Below are 20189 nucleotides of genomic sequence, written 5' to 3'. Positions count from 1 at the left end.
GGTTAGCTATGATTTCTGTTCATGACAGAGTCACTGACATTGCTAATACTAAACCTGACTTGCTACTTACATTTATAATTCAAGGAAATACAAAATATCAGAAATTAGTGAAAGTAAAAATGTGGTTTTTGTCCACTCAAGTCTATAGAGCTCCTACGTTTTGTCCACATGTCTCAGTTGTTAGAGGAAAACATGCAGTATGTAGGCTTCCCTGGAACCTGAGCTTTCTAACCTAGGCCTCAGCAGTCCCTCTTCTAGCCATCTCCTGGGAACATTAGCGATCCCTTTGGCACCCCCTGCTGTTAGGAACCAGCAAATTCACTAGCTAAAAGAGGGATTGCTTTATGGGACTTTTTCCCCTCTTTAAAACATGTTGCCTTTGAGATTTTTATAGAAAACAGGGTTATGCTATATATGATATAGGAGTATTTTAGGTCTTTCTACCCTTGAGCAAAGAAAGAATTCCTGAGTGCCTGGGGTGAACTGTGGAGTGACTCCTCAATTTTTTATAATGGCCTTTTCACCCTCTCTATGAGATCAAATTTGGTGTCAGTAACAGCGACTTTTCTCCTGCTTTTTCATTTCAGAGGCCCTGTAAAACAACTTTCAAGAATATTTAACCTAATTTAAAAGTTAGCCAATGATTCCTCCATCCTAATATAACTATTTTTATTTTATATAATCATTTCCATGTGCCTATATTATATAATTTCACTTCTAACTTGCATATATATTTTTTTTGTTCTGTTTATTTACCATTATATTATAAACAGTTGAATATTTGCCCTTAACTTCTATATTTATTATGTGCTAGGGATCTAGACAGAAAATCCTACCCTCACAGAGCTTAGAGCTTAGTGGGGAGGCAGCTGTCAAACAAATATTAAAATGTGATCAGCAACATAGAAGGAAAGTACAGGAGTACAACAAAAACCTACTACGGAATATTTAGATTGTTTCCTTGTTTGGTGTGAATAAAGTACTTCCACAATTATTGTTGTTATCTATATCCCTTTTATTTCCGTTAATAACTTCCTTAGGACCATTTCCTGTAAGTAGGGTTATTGGTCAGAGATTAGAAACATCTTTAGATTCTCACTATTTATTGACAAATAGTCATCTGAAAGATGTACCAGTTTATGATACTACCAGCAGAATTCATAAAATCATTTTTTTGTCTTACCATTACAGGGTGTTGTTATTAGAAGTTTTTCTCTACTTTAAAAAATGTATACAGTGGCATTTCAGTAATTTTTACTTGCATTTTTATTAATTTTTGTTTTGAGTTGGAGTCTCACTCTGTCATCCAGGTTGGAGTACAGTGGCATGATCTTGGCTTACCACAGCCTCAACCTCTTAGACTCAGGCGATCTTTCTACCTCAGCCTCCCAAGTAGCTGGGACTATAGGCACATACCACCACACCAAGCTAAGCTTTTGAGTTTATTTATAGAGACGAGGTCTCTGTGTTGCCCAGGCTGGTCTCAAGCAGTCCTCCCACCTCAGCCTCTTGAAGTACTGGGATTATAGGCATAAGCCACTGCACCCAGCTTTATAGGTTGTTAGTATAATGACAAGAAGAATTTTTTCTACATGACTGTTAACACATGACCATAGAAGTCTTTTGAATTGAAAGTCCTTTACAAAGCAAGAGCCTTTAAATCGATGATTTTCATAGGGTAGCATGGGGCTGGGATGAATATACCTTTCCAGGGTGAGGCATCCAAGACTGCACAGCATCTCACTATGAACCCTGCCTTCTGGAGAGTGAGTGGAGGGGGAAGGCAGGGAGTAACAATAACTGCTTTAAAGTTAATACTCTCTTTTTTTCTCCCGAATTATGCCCATTCCTGCACTCCAACTTCTAAACACACATATACCCCAATCAATCCTTTTTCTATTTTAAAGTTCAGGAGGGTTTATTAGACATGTCTGGAGTGTTTCTGAAAACACAAGGTAAAGTGAAATCTTTATATGTGAGTATTTAGAACAAAAGTGTCAATAAATTTTCTGTCTTTTCTTTTTCTCAGTTGTCTGATGAAATAGTACAGATTACTGACCATTTGCCCTGTGCATTTTTTCTTGGTTCAGCAATCTCCTATTTATCTGTCTAGTCTATATTCTAAGTTAGTAAAGCTTCTACAGACTTTCAGGAGTCTCCTGGGGTGTTTCTAAAGTTGCAGAGGGGGAGATCCCAGCAAAATAAGTAAAGCCATAACTCCTCTTCATTTCCCCCTTTCCTCCTCACATCTGACTCCCAGTAGAGGAGGAACAGGAAGTAGCTGGGAAGACTCTGAACTGAAACAGAAAGAGAGAAATAGGTTTAACAGTAGAGAGTAAATAATATTTACTAAGGGCCAACTATGTATATGCTATTTCATTTAACCTCAAAATAGCCCAGTTTTTATGATGACCAATTTAGAGATGTGCAAACTGAGGCTGAGCAATATTGTTCTCAGGCCTTGGTTTAATGACCTCAAGCCTGACTTTAAAGTTCATGCCCTTTCCATCATCCTGCTAAGAGATTGAACCTGAGGAGTCTAGTGTTGATTTAATCAGTTGAGTGAATCTCACTGCCTTTTTTTTTTTAATTAAAAAAATTTTTTTTATTTTAAAGGTGTGGGTACAATTCAGTATTAGGTATACAAATGTTCATTATGCAGGTACCCTTGTTGATGAGGTGTGCCCCCTCCACCCCCGGCAGATTCCCACTACTGCCAATCCTGCTCCCCTTCCCCTGGCAGTTTCCCACTACTGCCAATCCTTTTCTTATAGTATTACAATAATTGTTCAAGGTCTGCTTATGAGTGACAACATGTGATACTCAGTTCTTTGTTTCTGTGATAGATCACTCAGTATTATAGACTCTGAGTCCCTCCAAGTTGCTGTGAAGTTCATAATTTTGTCCTTTATGGCTGTGTAATATCCCATTATGTATATGTACCACATTTTTTAAATCCAGTTCTCTTTTGATGGGCAGCATGGTTGGTTCCATGTTCTTGCTATTGTAAACAATGCTGCAATAGACATATGTGTGCAAGTATCTTTTTCATAGAGTGATTTGAGTTCCTCCGGGTATATTCCCAGTAGGGGGATTGCGGGGGTCATATGGAAGGTCAATTTTTAGATCTTTTAGGAATTGCCAAACTGTTTTCTACAGAGATTGTAGTTCACATTCCCACCAACAGTTTAGAAATGTTTCCCTTTTCCCTGCATCCTCTCCAGCATCTGTTGTTTTTTGAGTTATTGATGATAACCTTCCTGACTTGAGTTAGGTGGTATCTCAGCGTGGTTTTAATTTGCATTTCTTTGATGACTAGTGAGGCTGAGCATTTTTTCATGTATCTCTTGGCTGCTCATATTTCTTCTTTTGAGAAGTTGCTATCCATATTTTTTGCCCACTTTGTAATGGGGCTGTTTGTTTTTTGTTTGTTTTTTTTGGCGTGTTTTAGTTCCTTGTAGATCCTAGATGTTAGGTCTTTGTCAGACATACAGTTGGCAAATATTTTTTCCCAGTCTGTGGGCTGTCTTTCTGCTCTCTTGATGGTTTCTTTGGCTTTGCAGAGAACCTTGTCAGTTTGATGAGGTCCCACTTGTCTATCTTATCTCTTATGGCAGGGACACTTGGGATTTTGATCAGGAATTTGTTGCTAGTTCCAATTTCCACAAGAATGTCTCCTGCATTTCTGAGGTTCTTATAGTTTGAGGTTTTACATTTGAATCTCGCTGTCTTAAGGCCAACATTCAGCCACTACTACAGTACAGGGTAAGACTATGGTGGATTCTGGAGCCAGACTGCTTGGGTGCCAGTCCTGAACTTGTTCTTACTAATATATATGATCCTGGATGAATTATTTAACTTCTCTGTGGCTCAGTTAAATGGAGATAATAATAATACCTACCTCACAGATCAGTTATGAGGATTGAATGAGTTAATAGCTGTAAAGCACTTAGGACAGTACCTTACAAATGTGAGCCTTATCTAACTGTTACCTTCTATTGTTGTTATTAATAAAACAACCTTTGAGGGCAGGAACTTGACTGTCTGTGCCCACAACACCCAGAATAACTCCATTATTATGATAGATCTACCACAGGTATTTCTTGATTGGGTTACTGAATAGATTTCTGTGCTACTTCTCCATTTTTCTTCTCTTTCTGTTTTATAGCAGAAGAGGGGCAGAATTTAGGTGGACATTACTCAGCTGAACTGAAAAACCAAATTGGAATAATTCACACTGAACATGGGCAGGAGGTAGACATTGGGGATCCACAGACTCTCAAATTAATCCTCTTATGAGCAGACATCCTCTAAGATAGTAGCAAGCCCATAAACTCCTTGAAGACTGGGAGGGCACAATCTTATCCTTATATCCTTAGCACCCAGCACAGGGCTTTGTAGAGAAGGAATGAGTGAATTTTCAAGTGTCTGGGCTGCCAGGAGGACCCTTGGCCAGGTACAATGTCCCATCTCCCTTTCTGAGCCTTCTTACTTGTTCCTACAGCCCTATCCCTGCCTTCTGAATACCTGGAAGTCCCAGGTTGCCTTCTGGCCTTCAGAGACCCTCACACAGCCTACCCAGGAGGCTCCAGAATAGCAGTATGGACTTCAAGGCAAGCCTGGGTTCAAGACTCAGCTTTACTAGTATCTTGCTACATGACCTTAGGCAACTTTACTTACCTTTTCAAAGTCTTCATCTATAAAATGCACATAAAAATAATTATCTCATGAAATTGTCATGAGAAATTTTCTTAAATATAAGTTATGTACAGAACTCTATTAATGCAAAATAAATTCTCCAAAAGCCTCAATGTTTACCCAAATTAGTTTTTTTATAATGCTTCTTGAATACATACAAATGTAAAATTCTAGCTATAAAGTTCTATAATGTTTAGTTATAAATTCAGTGTTTTTATACAATCTAAACAAAACTACAAATTACATGCAAATAAAACTATTACACTAATAAAATACAAATTAACAACTTTAATGTAACATGATATTTTACTGAAATTAAGCATTGCTGATCCTGGGTTTAATTGGGTGTTAAATATTTTATTTGTCAACTTGAGTCTTTTGATTTTCATATGAAGAATCAGATTACCATATATTTGTCCTTTTATTTATTTATTTATTTATTTATTTATTTATTTTTTACTCAGTAAGGCAATAATTTGATTTTTTTTATAATCAGTATTTTTTATTATGGTATTATAGGGTACAGTTAAGGGTTAGGTATACAAATACGTTTCGTTCAGGCACCCTATATTTGTCCTTTTAAACAATGAATGTAATTTTAACTACCAGTCCATTATTTTAAAGAGTCAATTGATATATAGTGTATCCCCCCAAATTTTAAACGCTCTTCACTCGAAAATTCGTCTTTGCCTTTGTCCCACCATACTTTCTGCTAGTATGACCAATATATGTCAGTTTACCCAGGACTTTCCCTGTTTTGAAATGAAAGTCCTATGTCCAGGAGTGCCCCCTGGCACTCATCCCCCACCCACACCCCCACCCTAAGTAAACCCGGGTGATTGGTCATTCTATTTTCTGCTGTTGTTGCTTGGTCTATGCATGGTGGGCTCTCTGCCTGACTGATACCTATAAATAGTGTGACTTGGCACCGAAGAGCACAAATTCTTCAGAGATCAACAAGCCTGTTCCATAGACAACCTCTGAATTCCCTCACCATTTTTCTGTATCCTACAAAGTTTTTGCATGCAGCTTGCAGTGATGCCATTTGACCTTTACTAACTCTGTTAGTAATGTTAAATGATTATAGCCTCCCAAAATCTCACCAGCTTATGCCAAGGATTGGCAAACTTTTTCTGTAAAGGGGCCAGATAGCAAGTATTTTAGACTTGTGGGCCATATAGTTACTATAACTCAACTCTGCCGTTGTAGTGAAAGTAGCCATAGAGTGTACATAGATGAATGGACGTGCCCAAGATTTGTTTGTCAATCCCTAGCTTATCCCAATACATTTATTTCTTGTTTACATCTGTCTTATAAGGGCCAGGTGGCTCTCCTGGGTATTTCTTCTCCAGGCATTGACTCAGGGCTTCCCCACAGGGTAGAGAATGGGGAACATGAAAGATAGGGAGTGGGCTATATCTATATCTGTCTTGTACACACATACACACACACATAGTGACACATATAATATGATGATATAGATATTTAATTTTTCTTTTAAGTCAATGGAAATCGTGTGTGTGTGTGTGTGTGTGTGTGTGTGTGTGTGTGTGTGTCTCCATCTATAAGTGCTCTTCACTGGACTAAAATCAAATTATTTATTATTTTTTTAGAGACAGGGACTCACTATGTTGCCCAGGCTGGACTCAAACTCCTGGGCTCAAGCGATCCTTCTGAGTAGCTTGGACTATAGGTTCCCACCACTGAGAAAAATCAAATTTTTAAATTTAGAAACTTAGCTTGTGAATAATCTGTTTACTGACACGTGGGGGTTCTTGAACCTCAGGAAATGCTGCTGTTAGGATTAATATTAGCCTAGACTCTGTATGTAGGAAGCACTACATAGTTGCTACTTTTGTTATTTCTGTTAGAAATTTATTGGTCTGCCGGACTCGGTGGCTTAGCCTGTAATCCCAGCACTTTGGGAGGCCAAGGCAAGTGGATTGCCTAAGCCCACAGGTTTGAGACTAGCCTGGGCAATATGGTGAGATCTCGTCTCTACAATAAATCAAAAAATTAGCCGGACATGGTAGCGCACGCCTGTAGTTCCGATTACTTGGAAGGCTGAGGTGGAAGGATCACTGAAGCCTAGCAGGTCAACGCTGGGGTGGCCATGAGCATGCCACTGTACTTCAGCCTGGGTGATGGAGCGAGACTCTGACTCAAAAAAAAAGAAAAAGAAAAAGAAATTTATTGGTTCGAATAATTGACACTAAGGTGTGCATGGGGTTTAACCCTCCTTTGGGTTATTTTATTATATCATTATTATGTGCCCATTATAGCAAAATTAGGAAATGAATCTATGTTTCTTCATACAAAAGAAAATTTTAAATTTCCCTTCATCTCATCATGCACAGATAATGAATTATTAGATTTTATAGTTGTTTACATTTTAAAAGAGGAACTAATTAACTTAAATGAATCCCTGATTGGAGAAGTGTTCTATGGAAGGAATGTGAAATTAGATGTCTTCTGACGTTAAGTCAGGGCTAGATCTAGCTTTCCCCTACAAGGCCATGAAACCCTTGGAAATTATTGTTTGGGGAAAGAGAATGGATTAGTCTAGCAATTGCAAATAAGGTGTCTACTAATGGTAACTGCCTCCTTTACCAAATCTGCAAGTGGATTTCTAAGCTAGCCATTGTTCTTGATTGATTTTGGACAGAGCAAACATGTCTATAAATGGAAGTCCCTAACTTGCTGACTGCTAGCTACTTTGAGCCTAAACACGGAGGTGTTTGGTTATCAGGAGTGAGGGAGAGAAGGAGAGGGGTTGGGAGGGGTTTTGCCTGGCTCCCAAATCCAGATAAAGAGCTCAATTTCAGATGACATCCAACATCTGAAGAAGCACTCCTTGGCAGCAACAACCAAGCCAAGCCTTGTTGTTCCTTTAGACCTAGTAGTACAGGTGAGAATGAGATCTTAAGCGGACTAGGTGCTTTTCCAGGATAGTGACCTGCCTTGTCCATCTCCTCTCATCTCCCAACACAAGGCTTACTCCATCAGAATTTGGAAACTGAGTTGAGTTCAAAAATGACAATGACAAAAGCGACTGTGGTGATGTCACTACCTCATACATATGTGCTGATATTTAAGTTCATGCTGGAATCCTACTCTGGAGTGTAGAAGACTTCGCTTTAAGGGAAGAAAAGTCAAGGCCAATAAAATGGACAAAATTCCCTTCTATCAGAAGTCAGTATGATCATTTAAACTGCCATCCTATATGTGTTTTCCTTGAAATGTTTACTATATTTGAGGAACATGGGGAAGGAATAGTTCTAACCAACAGCTGCAGAGCAAGTGGAATACAGTTAGGGTTTTGCTGGTTGGATAAGGGACTGTCAAGCACCCGTGGAAGGTCTGACCTCGGAAGCTGGGCTGCCTTGGGAAGTGTGACCCAGCGGGCTCCCAGAGTCTGCCTTGGCCTTTCTTGTTTCCACATAAAGGAGAAGGTAAGCTGCTTCTTTAAGCAACATGCCCTAAATTCATTGTACTTTCCTGCGTGAGGGCTTTTCAAAAGGGTGGTTAGTTTTAGTTTACATTCTTGATGATATCTCCAAAGTACACCCCAAGTGACCAGACCTTTATTAAAAGGCTCCGTTAGCTTGAGCCTCTCCTCTTATGTGATATTGCCCTGCAGTGAAGAGAAGAACAAAAAGGAAAAGAGCATTTTTGCATACTCATTCAGTCTCATGCCTCTAGTAGACATTATCTCATTCTTTATCAGCAACCCATTTTTATAATATATATAAGTTTAAGGATCAGAGACAGGTCGTCACTTACCCAAGATATTACTGTTTGGTAAGGGGCAGAACTAAAAATAGGATAAGGAAGAAAAGAAGATGCCTATGTTCATTGTAACCAAGCCTGACAATTCGGGTATAAATTATCCTAGTTATCTATTGTTTGCTCGAGTCATAGAGGACCAACTGTGTGTTGTTTCTTTTCATTCTGTTGTATTAGCAAACATTTTCATTGTCCAGATTGTCCTCGTGTATGGAAATGTAACATATGCAGCCGGTTTAATTTTGTATTTGTAAATCTGACTTGATTTCCTTTTTGGCAACAGCTACTGTCTAGAGAAAAGAAAAGATTTTTCTTTGTGTCTGTTTAAAGTGACAGAAATATTGGAGCAAGTAATAAAGATGGAAAGCATTAATTACATACTTCTAAGAATTTAAAGGTCAGACAAGCTAAATATGTGTGTTTTGCTCACTGGAATGTCTGTCTATTGAAATTATGCCAGGATACACTTTGTTCCTATAATAATAAAAGCACACATTTTCGATAGCCATCAACTTACTTTGGAATCCAAAAATTATACCAGATTGTTGCTTTAGTTAATATATAGCTTTAAAACTTGGGACTCACATTTCTGATGTTAATATGATTTGTATCATGATGCACCCCCTTTGGCCATGTTTAGTTACTATGTCTTATTTTGATTTCCTCTGTTCTCCCCTCAGCTTATGTTGGAGTCTGTCAGTTGTTGCTATGTACATGTCAGGCTAGTGACTTGGAATGTTTATTAATACAATGTCAGTCTTGCTGTTGAAAAAACTGTGATGCTTCTCAGAAGGTTGCAATAGAACGAAGCGTTTGATTTCCAGATCCTGTCTGCACTGTGTGGTGAATACATTCTCAGATGTTATGCAGTTCACTGACCTGACAGTTATGGAACCCCGCCTGGGACCCCATTTCAGCAGGACATATTTGAACAGAAACAGTTTGCAAAACTTTACACACTTAAACTCCTGCCAAGGCAAACTGTTAGCCACTTGAGTTTGTTATAAATACCCAGTGGCAGTGGTTGGAAGTAGCCCACGGTGTGTTTTATATTCTGAACTGAATGTGAATGTCTTTGCGGCTATATAGAGTAGTAAATAATTGAGTTTGATTAGGGAGAGGGACCTCATTATCCCCCACCTGTGCCCAGCTGGAAGGGGAGGGTCGAAATGAAGCCATTAGCTGTCTCTCTTACTGGCATCTCAAAGAGCTCAAATACATCTGTGTCTTATTTTCTTTTCTGGCACAATCAGTCGAGCAAGCTAAGCAGGCATGACCGGATTTGGCAAGTCCCAAGGACTCTGGCAAAGATACACAAGGAGAAGGCGGAGGGCAGTCATTTTGGCTTCTCACTGCCCATTAGTCTAGCGAGTTATGTTTTTGGAAAATGTCTGTTTTGAAAAAGAGTACTTTGTCCAATGTCAAACATCGCATGCTCACACAACATGCTTTGATCTTCTAAAAAATTTTTGGTCAGTGCAAGGGGAAACAAAATGTGGCATTCATACTAGTGTAAACTCTTTATGGAGAAAGTAATACCCAAAGGACTTACTTTAAAGCAGGCATGCTGCAGTTATTATAAGGCTTTCTCTTGATCATATATTTTCATTTTATATATTGAAATGCTAGAGAATGAATGTGCTGGAATTGGGACCAGAGCAAGTTGGGAACTGGGACCAGAGCAAGTTGGGAACTAGAATGTGTTTCACCACTGTTATGAATCGGTCAAGACTAGAGACCCAAGAAGTACTCTTGGCAGCCTTTTCCCCTTTCTGCAAACTGAGTCTGTGACTTTTATAAAACTATGATATTCTCCAAGGTCTTTTTACACAGGATCTTGTAGGTCATATGATTAGTCTAAGAGTTGGAACATTTATTATCAAACTGAATTTGTTACAGTGGAAGTTGAATCTGTTTCACAGATTGGCCATCAGTTTCAATCTGGAGGATGTACTCTCTGGAAGTCTCTTCTTTCCCTGAGTCCCTAAGACTCCCTTCTGAGCTATAGAGGGGTTGAAAACACAGGCTTTGGAGTCTAGCTGACCTGAGTTCACATCCTGGCCCCTCCAGGACTTGTTGGCTGTGTGTGTAACTTATTATCTTATTGTGTTACTTCAGGCAAGTGTCTTAACTGTGCCAAAACTCAATTTCCTCTATTATAAAATAGGACTCATAATAGCACCTAACTTTTCTGGGAGGATTAAATAAAGTAAGTGCTCAGTAAATGTTGACTATTATCATTGTCTCATCATTATCGTTCACTTCTCTGTACCTATGAAGAAAAATGCCCATGGTTATTATAATATATTAACTATTGCTTATTAAGCATTTGTTATATGAAGGTGCTACGGCATAAACTTTACAGTCTAAAAATTATTATCCCCATTTTTTAGATGAGAAAACAAAGGAGTGATTGTGTTGTTACCCAAGGAAGACAGAGCTGGGCCTCCAAACCAGGCCACTTTAATCTAGAACTTGCTGGGGTCTGCTGCCTTCTGGTGTTGCCACCATCTTTCTTAGCACAGTCAAGAGCTAAACAGTGACTCTATTTTGAGGCATCATCTCCTCTAAGAAGCTTACCCAACCCTGTCCCCTCTCATGGCCAGGTTAAGTGCCCCTGTATTTCAGCAGCACTCTAAATTTACCTTCATCATTGTGCTTATTGAACAGAGTTATAATCTTTTGTTAGCTTCTTTGTCTTTCTCTCCCACTGGACTATGCCACTTGGTTAGGGACCATTTCTGAAACTAAAATAGGATCTTTAGTAGACGTATGACCTCAGGTAGATTCCTCAATGCCTGCAGCCTCAGTTTCTATAGAATGGGTGTAATAATAATACCTATTTTAGGATTGAATGCGTTAGTACAGATTTCTTTAAAAAGCTTAAAAACAACACCTAGCACATAGTCATGTTCAATAAATAGTAGTTGCTGCTGTTATTGTTGTAATTACTCATCAGTGAATAACTTGTACTATGCAAAGCAAAAGGCTCTTAATAAATCTCGCTGAATTTCTTTCTCTACCATACCACTGTGAGTTTTTACTTTCATCGTCGCTGTCCAAAGCCAGTGAAGTAAGCTGAGGTGGAACATACCTGCTTTTATGGTTTACTCTCTCAAAAAGGAAAGCTTTGAAAACTGAACTGAGAATGCTCTCTCTGGAACTCTAGGGAGGTTTTGATGCCTGGGCCAGAGGCGGCTCACTGGCAGTGTCCCTGAATGTTGCTACCAAGCCCAGCAAATCACACATTTTAATGGCCCTGTGTTGCCAATTACAGCCAATGAGTGCTGAGATCCATTCTCTCAAATAAGCAGTCTCTGCTTAGGGGGTAGGGAGTAGAAGGACTGATAGGGGCCTCTTCTTTTGGGATGATAACTTGGGACGGGGGAACAAAAGGGAACTAACTCTGCTAAGCTCCGTTTCCTGCTTGCCAGCCTTAGTATTAGGTGCTTGGCATTTCCTGCTTGCCAGCCTTAGTACTGGGGGCTTGGCATTCATTGTATACTTTATCCTTGTGACAATTCTGTAGGAAAGTAGCCTCATTTCTTGGATGCAACTGAGGTTTCAATATGTTAAAGCAACATCTCAGCTGTGGAACTAGAATTTCAGTCAAAGGATGTCTGACTCCCAGATCCTGTGCTTTCCTCTTCAGCGTGCTGCCTTCCAACTTGAGTTCTGGCTCCAGCTCTGCCCCTATAGAATCTAAACTTTTCAGATGAAGACCTGTGCCCCTGTTTCCTCTGTGGCTCCCATCACCTCTGGCTTACTGCTGAGCAGAGCAGTGTTGTTTGTGTTGGGTTAATGCTGGTATAAAAACTTCTCTATGGTAACCAAGTGGCTTTGCTTTGGGACAGCGCTGAATTCCTCAAGTGAGTAATCTCTTTTTAAAATGCCCATACGTTTTTCAGTGGTTACAAGACTTGACAGGACCCAACTTTGAATTGACTGAAGCATTCCTGGCAGCATTTAGTCAGCTCCCTGGAGTGGAGTTTCCTAGATGCAGCACGGGCAGCCCAAGGAGCTGCGGGAAAGCAGCTGCTTCTTCCCAGTGCCCCTAAAATGCCCTGTGCTTGGGAAAACAAGCCATCCACAAGAGGAGCAGGAGGAAGAGCAGTTTCTGAACCAAGACTCTGGGTCTGTATGTAGCCCGCCTGTGCGTCCAAAGGCTCATCCCCCCAGCATGGGCCCAGTTCAGGGACTGGAGTGCAGTGCTAGAGGGAAGGCAGGTGGAACTGATAGCACACTGCCAGCCTGCCCCCAGCATACCCTCCAAGATCACTGTCTTCCAGTCTCAGACCCAATGCCCCATGTTAATAAAGGCTTTAAAAGATGTATTTCAATAGACTTTTCAGAAAGCCCATTAAAAAAGCTGGATCTCAAGAAATGAGGCATAAAACCCAAAATGTTTGGAAGTCAAGCTGAAAATTGTGGTGGCAAGTCTCCATTTCCACTTGTTAAATGGGAGCAGAACTTAACAGTTGTGCCTAGGTGGATGCTGAGTACATTCTATACTCCCAGCTTTAGCAACATATGAGTGCATTACTCAAGAGACTAAATGCTGTCCATCTGCCCCCCTGTAGTGCTGTAGACGTAGAACATGAGCCAAAGTTTGTGTTCGTCTGGAGGGAGACAAGCAGAGCATAGGACTGACCTGAGGAAACTTTTATTAGATCTGGTTGAATGTGCAGTACGCAGGGCAGAACCTCTTTTTCCTTTTAACGTGCACATTTTTACCGAAATGGAGCCCCAGAGTAAGATACTGCACACTGCGAAGGTGCATTTCGAGTACCGCGTGTGCCCCTTCCCATCCTGTTGTTTTCATTTTCCTCTCATGAACCTTGCTACCCTGGCTTCAGCACGGAGGCTGTAAAGGAAGATGGAGAGCCAAGTTACCTCAGAATGATCACTATCGTTAACATTCACGGGTGGTTCACTTATCATTCCTGACTGCACAGACATGGCAGCCGCTCGGAAGCGTCCGCAGGTGTAGCATGGTGATACATATTACATTGTGCCACAATGGATTTATGTATTCTGTAACAAAAGAAAAGTGTAATGAAAAAATACAGAAGGTAATCCTTTATTCCTCCACCACACAATTTATCAGTAATGCCTGTGGATGATAAGTGCCAGGGATTTCCTCTGCTTGCTTTAACCTTGTCACCCAGGTACGTTTTGGTAAAATGACAGAAAAATACAGACTGGGGATTTTCCTCTGTTCAAAAATCTTTTAAAAGGACACTTCTAATTTATGGAAGTTAGTCCAAACACAAGGCTTCCTTTTGAGCATTTAGTCTGCCTTTGCTGAAAAAGATAAACGTATTGGCTTAAAATAATGCTATCAGCCAGCATCAGATTAGAAGGGAATGTAAGCAATTTATAAGCAGTCTGAAATCTAAAATAGTTCAGGTAGAACCAGGTGGATGAAGGTTCATGAGGTCTAGGCCGTTACTAGCGTGCGAGCACTCAAGAACTCATGTTCCCTCTCAGGCCCTACTCATCCATCGCCCAACATATTGTCACAGATGGAGCGCATACTGACTTCTGAGGAGAAAGCAGGGGAAGGCAAATCTGAACGTGGTTGATTGGCATTTGTTCCACACACACACTGGCCTAGCGCCAGAGCAAATACCCCCAAGTTTATAAATGCACAAGGCACTTTACGTTTCAGTACTCTTGCCAGAGTATCACTTACTGCATCACTCCCTAAATATAGTTTTTTAAAAAGAGCTGTTCCTTATTTTGCTTTGATCAGTAAAATAAACTTTTAAAAATTGTTCTGGGATGGGGTCCAGCTTCTGAGGTAAAGAATGGCCCAGACTCAGGCATGATTCAGTAACAGAGTGTTCAGTAAAATTAGCTTGACAGTTCTCAGGCCTGCTGTTCAATAGCAAGAACTTGACCAAGTTAAAATGGATGATTGTGCTGGCCAGACCAGCATCAGCTTTTGCTTTTTAACAAATGGAATGTCAAGGATTAAACAGCAAGCCGTATGGAAAGGAGGGTTATGGAGACATATTAGGGAAGCAAATTAGGTCCTTGATTTTGAGTTCGGCCCCCAGCCCTTGTGGAGAGTCAGCCACCTGGTTGGGTCCAACCTAGGCTTAAGGCCCCTTCCCACCCTGTTCTACCATTGAGAAGCTTTTCCAGGGCTTAGCTTGGGGCTTGGCTTTTCTTTCTAATACCTTGTCAATATGAAGTTCTGCCATGCTTTTTGGCCATGCTCCCTTTTGAGATTCTTATAGGGAAGTGGGAATGCAACCAAACTCCTTGTGGCAATTCCCTTGTTCCATAGTTGGAAGCTTGGGTCCTGTTTGTTACATGAGCTACTTGGAATTGTCCTGTTTTGTTCCAGTGCCCAAGCGTAGTGAGTAGTATTTGTGATACTTGCTATTGCAATTAAGAGTATTGCACACAGGAGATGGGCTTCTGTTTTTAGAGTATTGTTCTTCAGCTGCTTTTTCCTATCTAGATGAAGCCCTCCCTACTCCCAATTTGATTGACTAGAAGTTTACAAATAGTGTTAGTGTTTTGTCTTATAATTATTTGTGCTTCAGCTAATATTTTGTTTAGCTTTCTAGGACTAAATAGATTAAACCATTGCTCTTTAAATGTACACAGACTGTATTTTTTTTTAAAGAAAGAGAGAGAATAATATTACTAGCTAGTTAAGAAGAGCCTTTTCTTCTTCTGAATTACTTTGGGGTATCTTTTCTCTCCCTCCCACCCTGCCCCCAAGGCATTTTTTTGTCTGGGGTTCCATGAGCTTATTATGATAGTAGTATCTGTCTGAAGTGACATCTGCTGACACTAAGCCAAGTTTATCAATTGTCGATCCATGCTGCAGGATTTTACTTGGGAGCCTACACTAGGAACCCATGGTACTAATGACCTACACAGATCAATTAGGTTTATTTAAGATAAATTAGAAGAACTTCCTTCCCTAACCCTGACTTCTCTTTCACTTAGAACTGCTCATACTAAAATGCTTTTATCTCTCTCTCCCCCTTTAGAAGTAGATTTATTCAACCTGTTTTTAAATAACTGGCACTTCAGTGTACATTTACTTTAAAACTTTCTTAAACACAGGGAAGACCATAATAATGTCTTTCCAATTGAATGTTGGTGATGATTTAATATTTGTCTTTTCCAACAGAAATGCTGCTCATGGATTCTCCCTTATTCAGGTGGACAACACAAAGGTCACCATGAAGGAAATCTTGCTAAAGGCAGTGAAGCGAAGAAAAGGATCCCAGAAAATTTCAGGTAGGATAGTTAAATCATACTCCACAATAGAAGCTTAATTCTTAGTTAAAATGACACGTGTGTGTGTGTGCGTGTGTGTGTGTGTGTGTGTGTGTGTGTGTGTGTGTGTGTGTGTGTGTGTTTGGCTGACTGGCTGGTTGGCTAGCTAGATTGTTTCAGATATCATTGCTAGAAGATTTGGTTAGCAGATCTACAGCAAAAAAAACCCCCAAAACACTGGTTTTATGCTGTCCCAGACCTCAGGAAGTGACTGGGTCAGTGGCATATGTGAGAGGAATATATATCAGTTATGGAAGTTCTATCATTAATAATTTGTGGTAGATTAAGACAGAGCTACTTGTACTAATGATTAGTTGATGTAAAGTTGTTTTGAAAACTGAATTAGTCCTAAACTTGAATTATTGCTGTTAATTTCATGTTTTCACATTTTCCATGGAATAACTTTTTTAGTTATAATGTTTAGGGGATGGAAAACAAAAAAGAAGGAAAAAAATCTCTTCCTTTTTACTAAATGAGAGCAACCTTAAAAAAATACTAAAACAAGATGTGTCACTTAATGTGCACAAATACCTATTAATCTCTTAATTCTCATTACCTAACTTTATATAGAAAATAAGCTTGTTGCATTAGCTGTGATATTTATAGGATATAGAGAAAAATATTACCAGTATTGAGAAATAATTATTTTGAGAAATAGCTCAAAGATTTGTCATATCACAGACAACTTGAATATAAATCAGCTCACACATGACATGTCAAATATCTTAGCTTTGTAAATAAAGAGACTTCTTAAACACCTTTGATTTCACCTTTTGGAAAAGAAAAAAAGCATTGCTTAGGCTGAAGAAAATAGTTTTGTGTTTTTTTTTTTAAGAGGAGGCATATAATCTGTTCCAGATTTAATTAGCTATCTTCAGATGAAAGCTGAAGTTTTAATAAAAGTTAGAAGAGATAACACAGTGAAGGACACGGATGAGCTGTCTCAAGGCCATATTCCAGGGGAACGATAAGAGCTGTAAAAAATGGCAGAGGAGAGCAATTGAATGGAGCAATGAAAATCTGATTCTCATAAAAAAGAGAGAGAGAGAGATGCTGGTAGGGGCGGTTGTAGATGAGACCTGCTAGCGTCTGCAAGCAATTTGGATGCTTGCCAGGAGTCATTGTTCACCCTCGGCTGTGGCGGCTCCGTCCAGATGTGCCAACTGCACGTTTCGGCTTTTGCCAGCTGACTGCGCCGTTTGATAACCAGCTCTCTGGATGCCCATCACTGGCCGCAGAGATAGAATTAAATGATGATGATCTTCCCACAAGTTGGGAGAGGAAACAATGCATATAAATCTTGATTTCATCTCAGCATGAGAAGTCTTTATCCATCATCACTCATAATGAACAAGTCGTTAGCTGGGATGAATGGTGTTCTGGTTTTTCCAAACACCTCTTTTGTTCATTTTTTGGGTGACTTTTATCCATTGCATGGGGGTCAAACTTTTTTGCATTTAGGGAATGATTGAAGAGGCATAACCACTGCTTCCCAGGGGATAGTAGATATTTTGGGGTTTCAGGTGCCAATCTAATAGCTTTTAAACAGCTTCAGATATGCAAAGATATTTCAGAGACATTCGTCCTCCTTTAGGTTCCTGGTTCTTTTCTCTTGTTTTGTCTCTAATTTTTTTCTACATAAAAGTGTATTTATAATATAATTCATTACATTCAAGAAGGCATTATTCTGAATTGTCCAAAGAGGAGGTAGAACTTTTTTAACCTTATTAATAGAAATTCTGCTGTCACAGACTTTTCAGACCATGAAACCCCTGTGAACTTATTTGGAGCCAGCTGAGCCAGTGTCTTTCCTTCTGTCTCCAGTCATCTCTGTTCAACTGCATACCTGTTTATCTGTGTTCATCACTAGCCTTTATCATACACATATTTATTTATGTTCACCTTTGTGGACACATCACTGCCATTTCTGTTACAGTCTTCGCCATATCCTTGGCAAAGAGTTAGGACTTATTTTCTGAAAAACAGTGATCTACATTATTTATTCCTTTTCATACTGGAGAAGCCAGTTGAGATTGATGTATTTACATAAATTACTGTCTTCTTAATCTAAAAAGCTTTTTAAAGTAAGAAGTTCTATCTATAGCTTTATTAAGTCTGGTCTCATGAAATAGAAAGATCTTTAGTTTGTCAGAGATGTTTGTTTAAAGTTAGCATGGTGAAGGCATGGTACATTTTGTGTTTTTGAACTTTGTATTGTGGCACGGATGTCTTTGGAGTATGATTAATGAAAAGAGGAAAATCCTCTTGTCATAGAAGGAAACACAAGTACATTTACTATACAAAAATTTGTTGTTGCTCACACTTGGCTCTGAAATAGTTTATTACTTACTGATTGTGACACGTGAACTTGATGGGAAGAGATGTCAGGTGAGAGACACTTATCCTGCGCTTTCTGACCCTCTACCACCTTCTACCACAGTGACCTGCTCCGTCTTTGCAAGAAGATGCCTACCATGACCCATGTCTGGAACAGATTTAGAGTGATCAGCCCTCTCTTCAGACAACTTTTACCTGATGAGTGTAGAACAGTGCATATCTTTGCTTCTCTTATTTTAACTTAAGTGAGAAGGGGGGAAATACTACTTCAGATTAATACAAAGAGTCAATATTTTTCACACTATTAATTAGAGATAGGTTGTACTAGAACAAGATTTCAGAAATCCTTTGATAAACTGATAGTACTCTTCTGTTCTTTACCCACAAACATTAAACTTCTCTTAATCTTTTTTCCAAACCGACTATACAACTCTTCATTTAATAGTCATAATAAATTTAGTACTTAAATGATTTCATTACTAAATAAAAATGTAGGCTTAATGGCAGTCCTAATGTTTAAATACTCTGTTGTCCTTCCCTCTGGCACTCCCTTCCCAGTTTTCATTTGGGAAAAATCAGAAGGTAGTAGATGTTTACATGAGCAAAAGAATTATTTGTGTAGGTAAATACCTTTGTCAATGGAAACCCTTAGGATTTCAAAATCATTTTGCCTTTTAGAATAGAATTTCATTACAGACACTTGTAACTGATCTAAAATTTTGACTTACATTATTTGTAATTATTTCATCAAGTCATAACTATTTATGAACATTGCAGGAGCTTTTTTCTGTTAATGTTCACTTACAAAACTATAGTAGTCCTTTCACAGTATGTTCTAGTTGGTTGTCTGCTAAGGTCCATTTTTTAAGCCTATTTTTAAATGTTTCTTTTAAAGTTTCTCTTCAGCTTTTCATTTTATTACAGATCTACTTGACATTTGGAATCTACTTGCATTGGCAGAAAGTCCCCATTGGTTAAGAAAATTGTAATTGAAGAATCCAGTTTTAGAAGAATTAGATGAAGCCTCTTTACTAATGTTAACAGTTGGGTGGCTGTCGTATTTACTTATTTATTTATTTATTTACTTATTATTATTTATTTATTTTTGACACAGTGAAGAGTAGCCTGTCAGGTCCCTTGATTTAGCCAGTAAAATATACTAACCTGTTATTTAGTGAATAAAGGCCTTAGTTCATCAAGCATTCCCTCTGTCAAGGTTACCCTAAAAAAATCAATGACCTTCTGTGCTTCTTAGTATTTCGTTGTTGTTGTTTAAAAATGCTGTTAACCACCAACCTTTACCCAAATATGATGTTGGGTATGATGGAGACACTGTTGAGAAATGGAGGCAGATCAATGCCAGTTTTTAACATTGACACAGAAATATTGGTGCCTCTTGATCTACAAAAGAGAGAAGGTATCAAGGTGGGATTTACCAGGCATAAGTTTTCTGCATAGCTGTTTCAGTATTTGTTCTCATTGTGAAATAGAGGTGTTTTTCTGTGTTGTCTGTGGAAAGATTGAACAGAAACATATTAATTTTTGTTTGCCTCTATTTATTCTTGCCTTTTAATATGAAAGACAAATTTTTATTAGTCAGAAGATTCTTATAAAAAGTTGTTACAATATTGATAATAAGCCTAGTGACAGTCATTTCTGCCTCTCTTGTAAAATTTCACCTAGAAATGGAAAGAAAATTGTTAGCCTTGACTCCCTCACTTTTAGCCTTTTTAACTCTCTGAAGTCACAGAGCACCTTATTGCTTGCTAATTTACTTTGTTTTCAACAAGATCCCTAGAGTGTCACCAGTGTGTCTAGTCTGGGACTTGTTAAGCATTAGTCCCTGAAGTCCCTAGTAGGAGCAGAGGGAAGAGCAAGCATGTTCCACAGCATGTGGGGCTCTGGTCTGAGGAACAGCTAATAATGGCATCATTGGATGCTTAAGTTGGATCTTTATAATTCATGTAAAATGTAAATGTTGATTTATGATGTATTTGTAGCCATGTTGTACATTCACTTACCATGTGCCCCCCCGGTGTCAGACCTGTGCTGGGTTCAAGGAC

General features: G+C 39.0%; 1 protein-coding gene across 7 annotated transcripts in view; it reads left to right on the top strand.

Moving 5' to 3' along the window:
- The window catches only part of MAPKAP1 (mitogen-activated protein kinase associated protein 1), a 254437-nt gene that overhangs the window by 140455 nt on the left and 93793 nt on the right, over positions 1-20189 (top strand). For all 7 annotated transcript variants that reach the window (XM_021710137.1, XM_021710147.1, XM_021710141.1 and 4 more), the window contains one exon: positions 15641-15750. In XM_021710137.1, the coding sequence (XP_021565812.1) occupies positions 15641-15750 (110 nt within the window). The remainder of the gene's footprint in view (positions 1-15640; positions 15751-20189) is intronic.

The sequence above is a fragment of the Carlito syrichta genome, unplaced genomic scaffold (assembly GCF_000164805.1).
Source record: "Carlito syrichta isolate Samal-C Ts95f unplaced genomic scaffold, Tarsius_syrichta-2.0.1 Scaffold75497, whole genome shotgun sequence".
Classification (NCBI taxonomy): Eukaryota; Metazoa; Chordata; class Mammalia; order Primates; family Tarsiidae; genus Carlito; species Carlito syrichta.
This window is presented reverse-complemented; position numbering and strand designations above follow the sequence as displayed.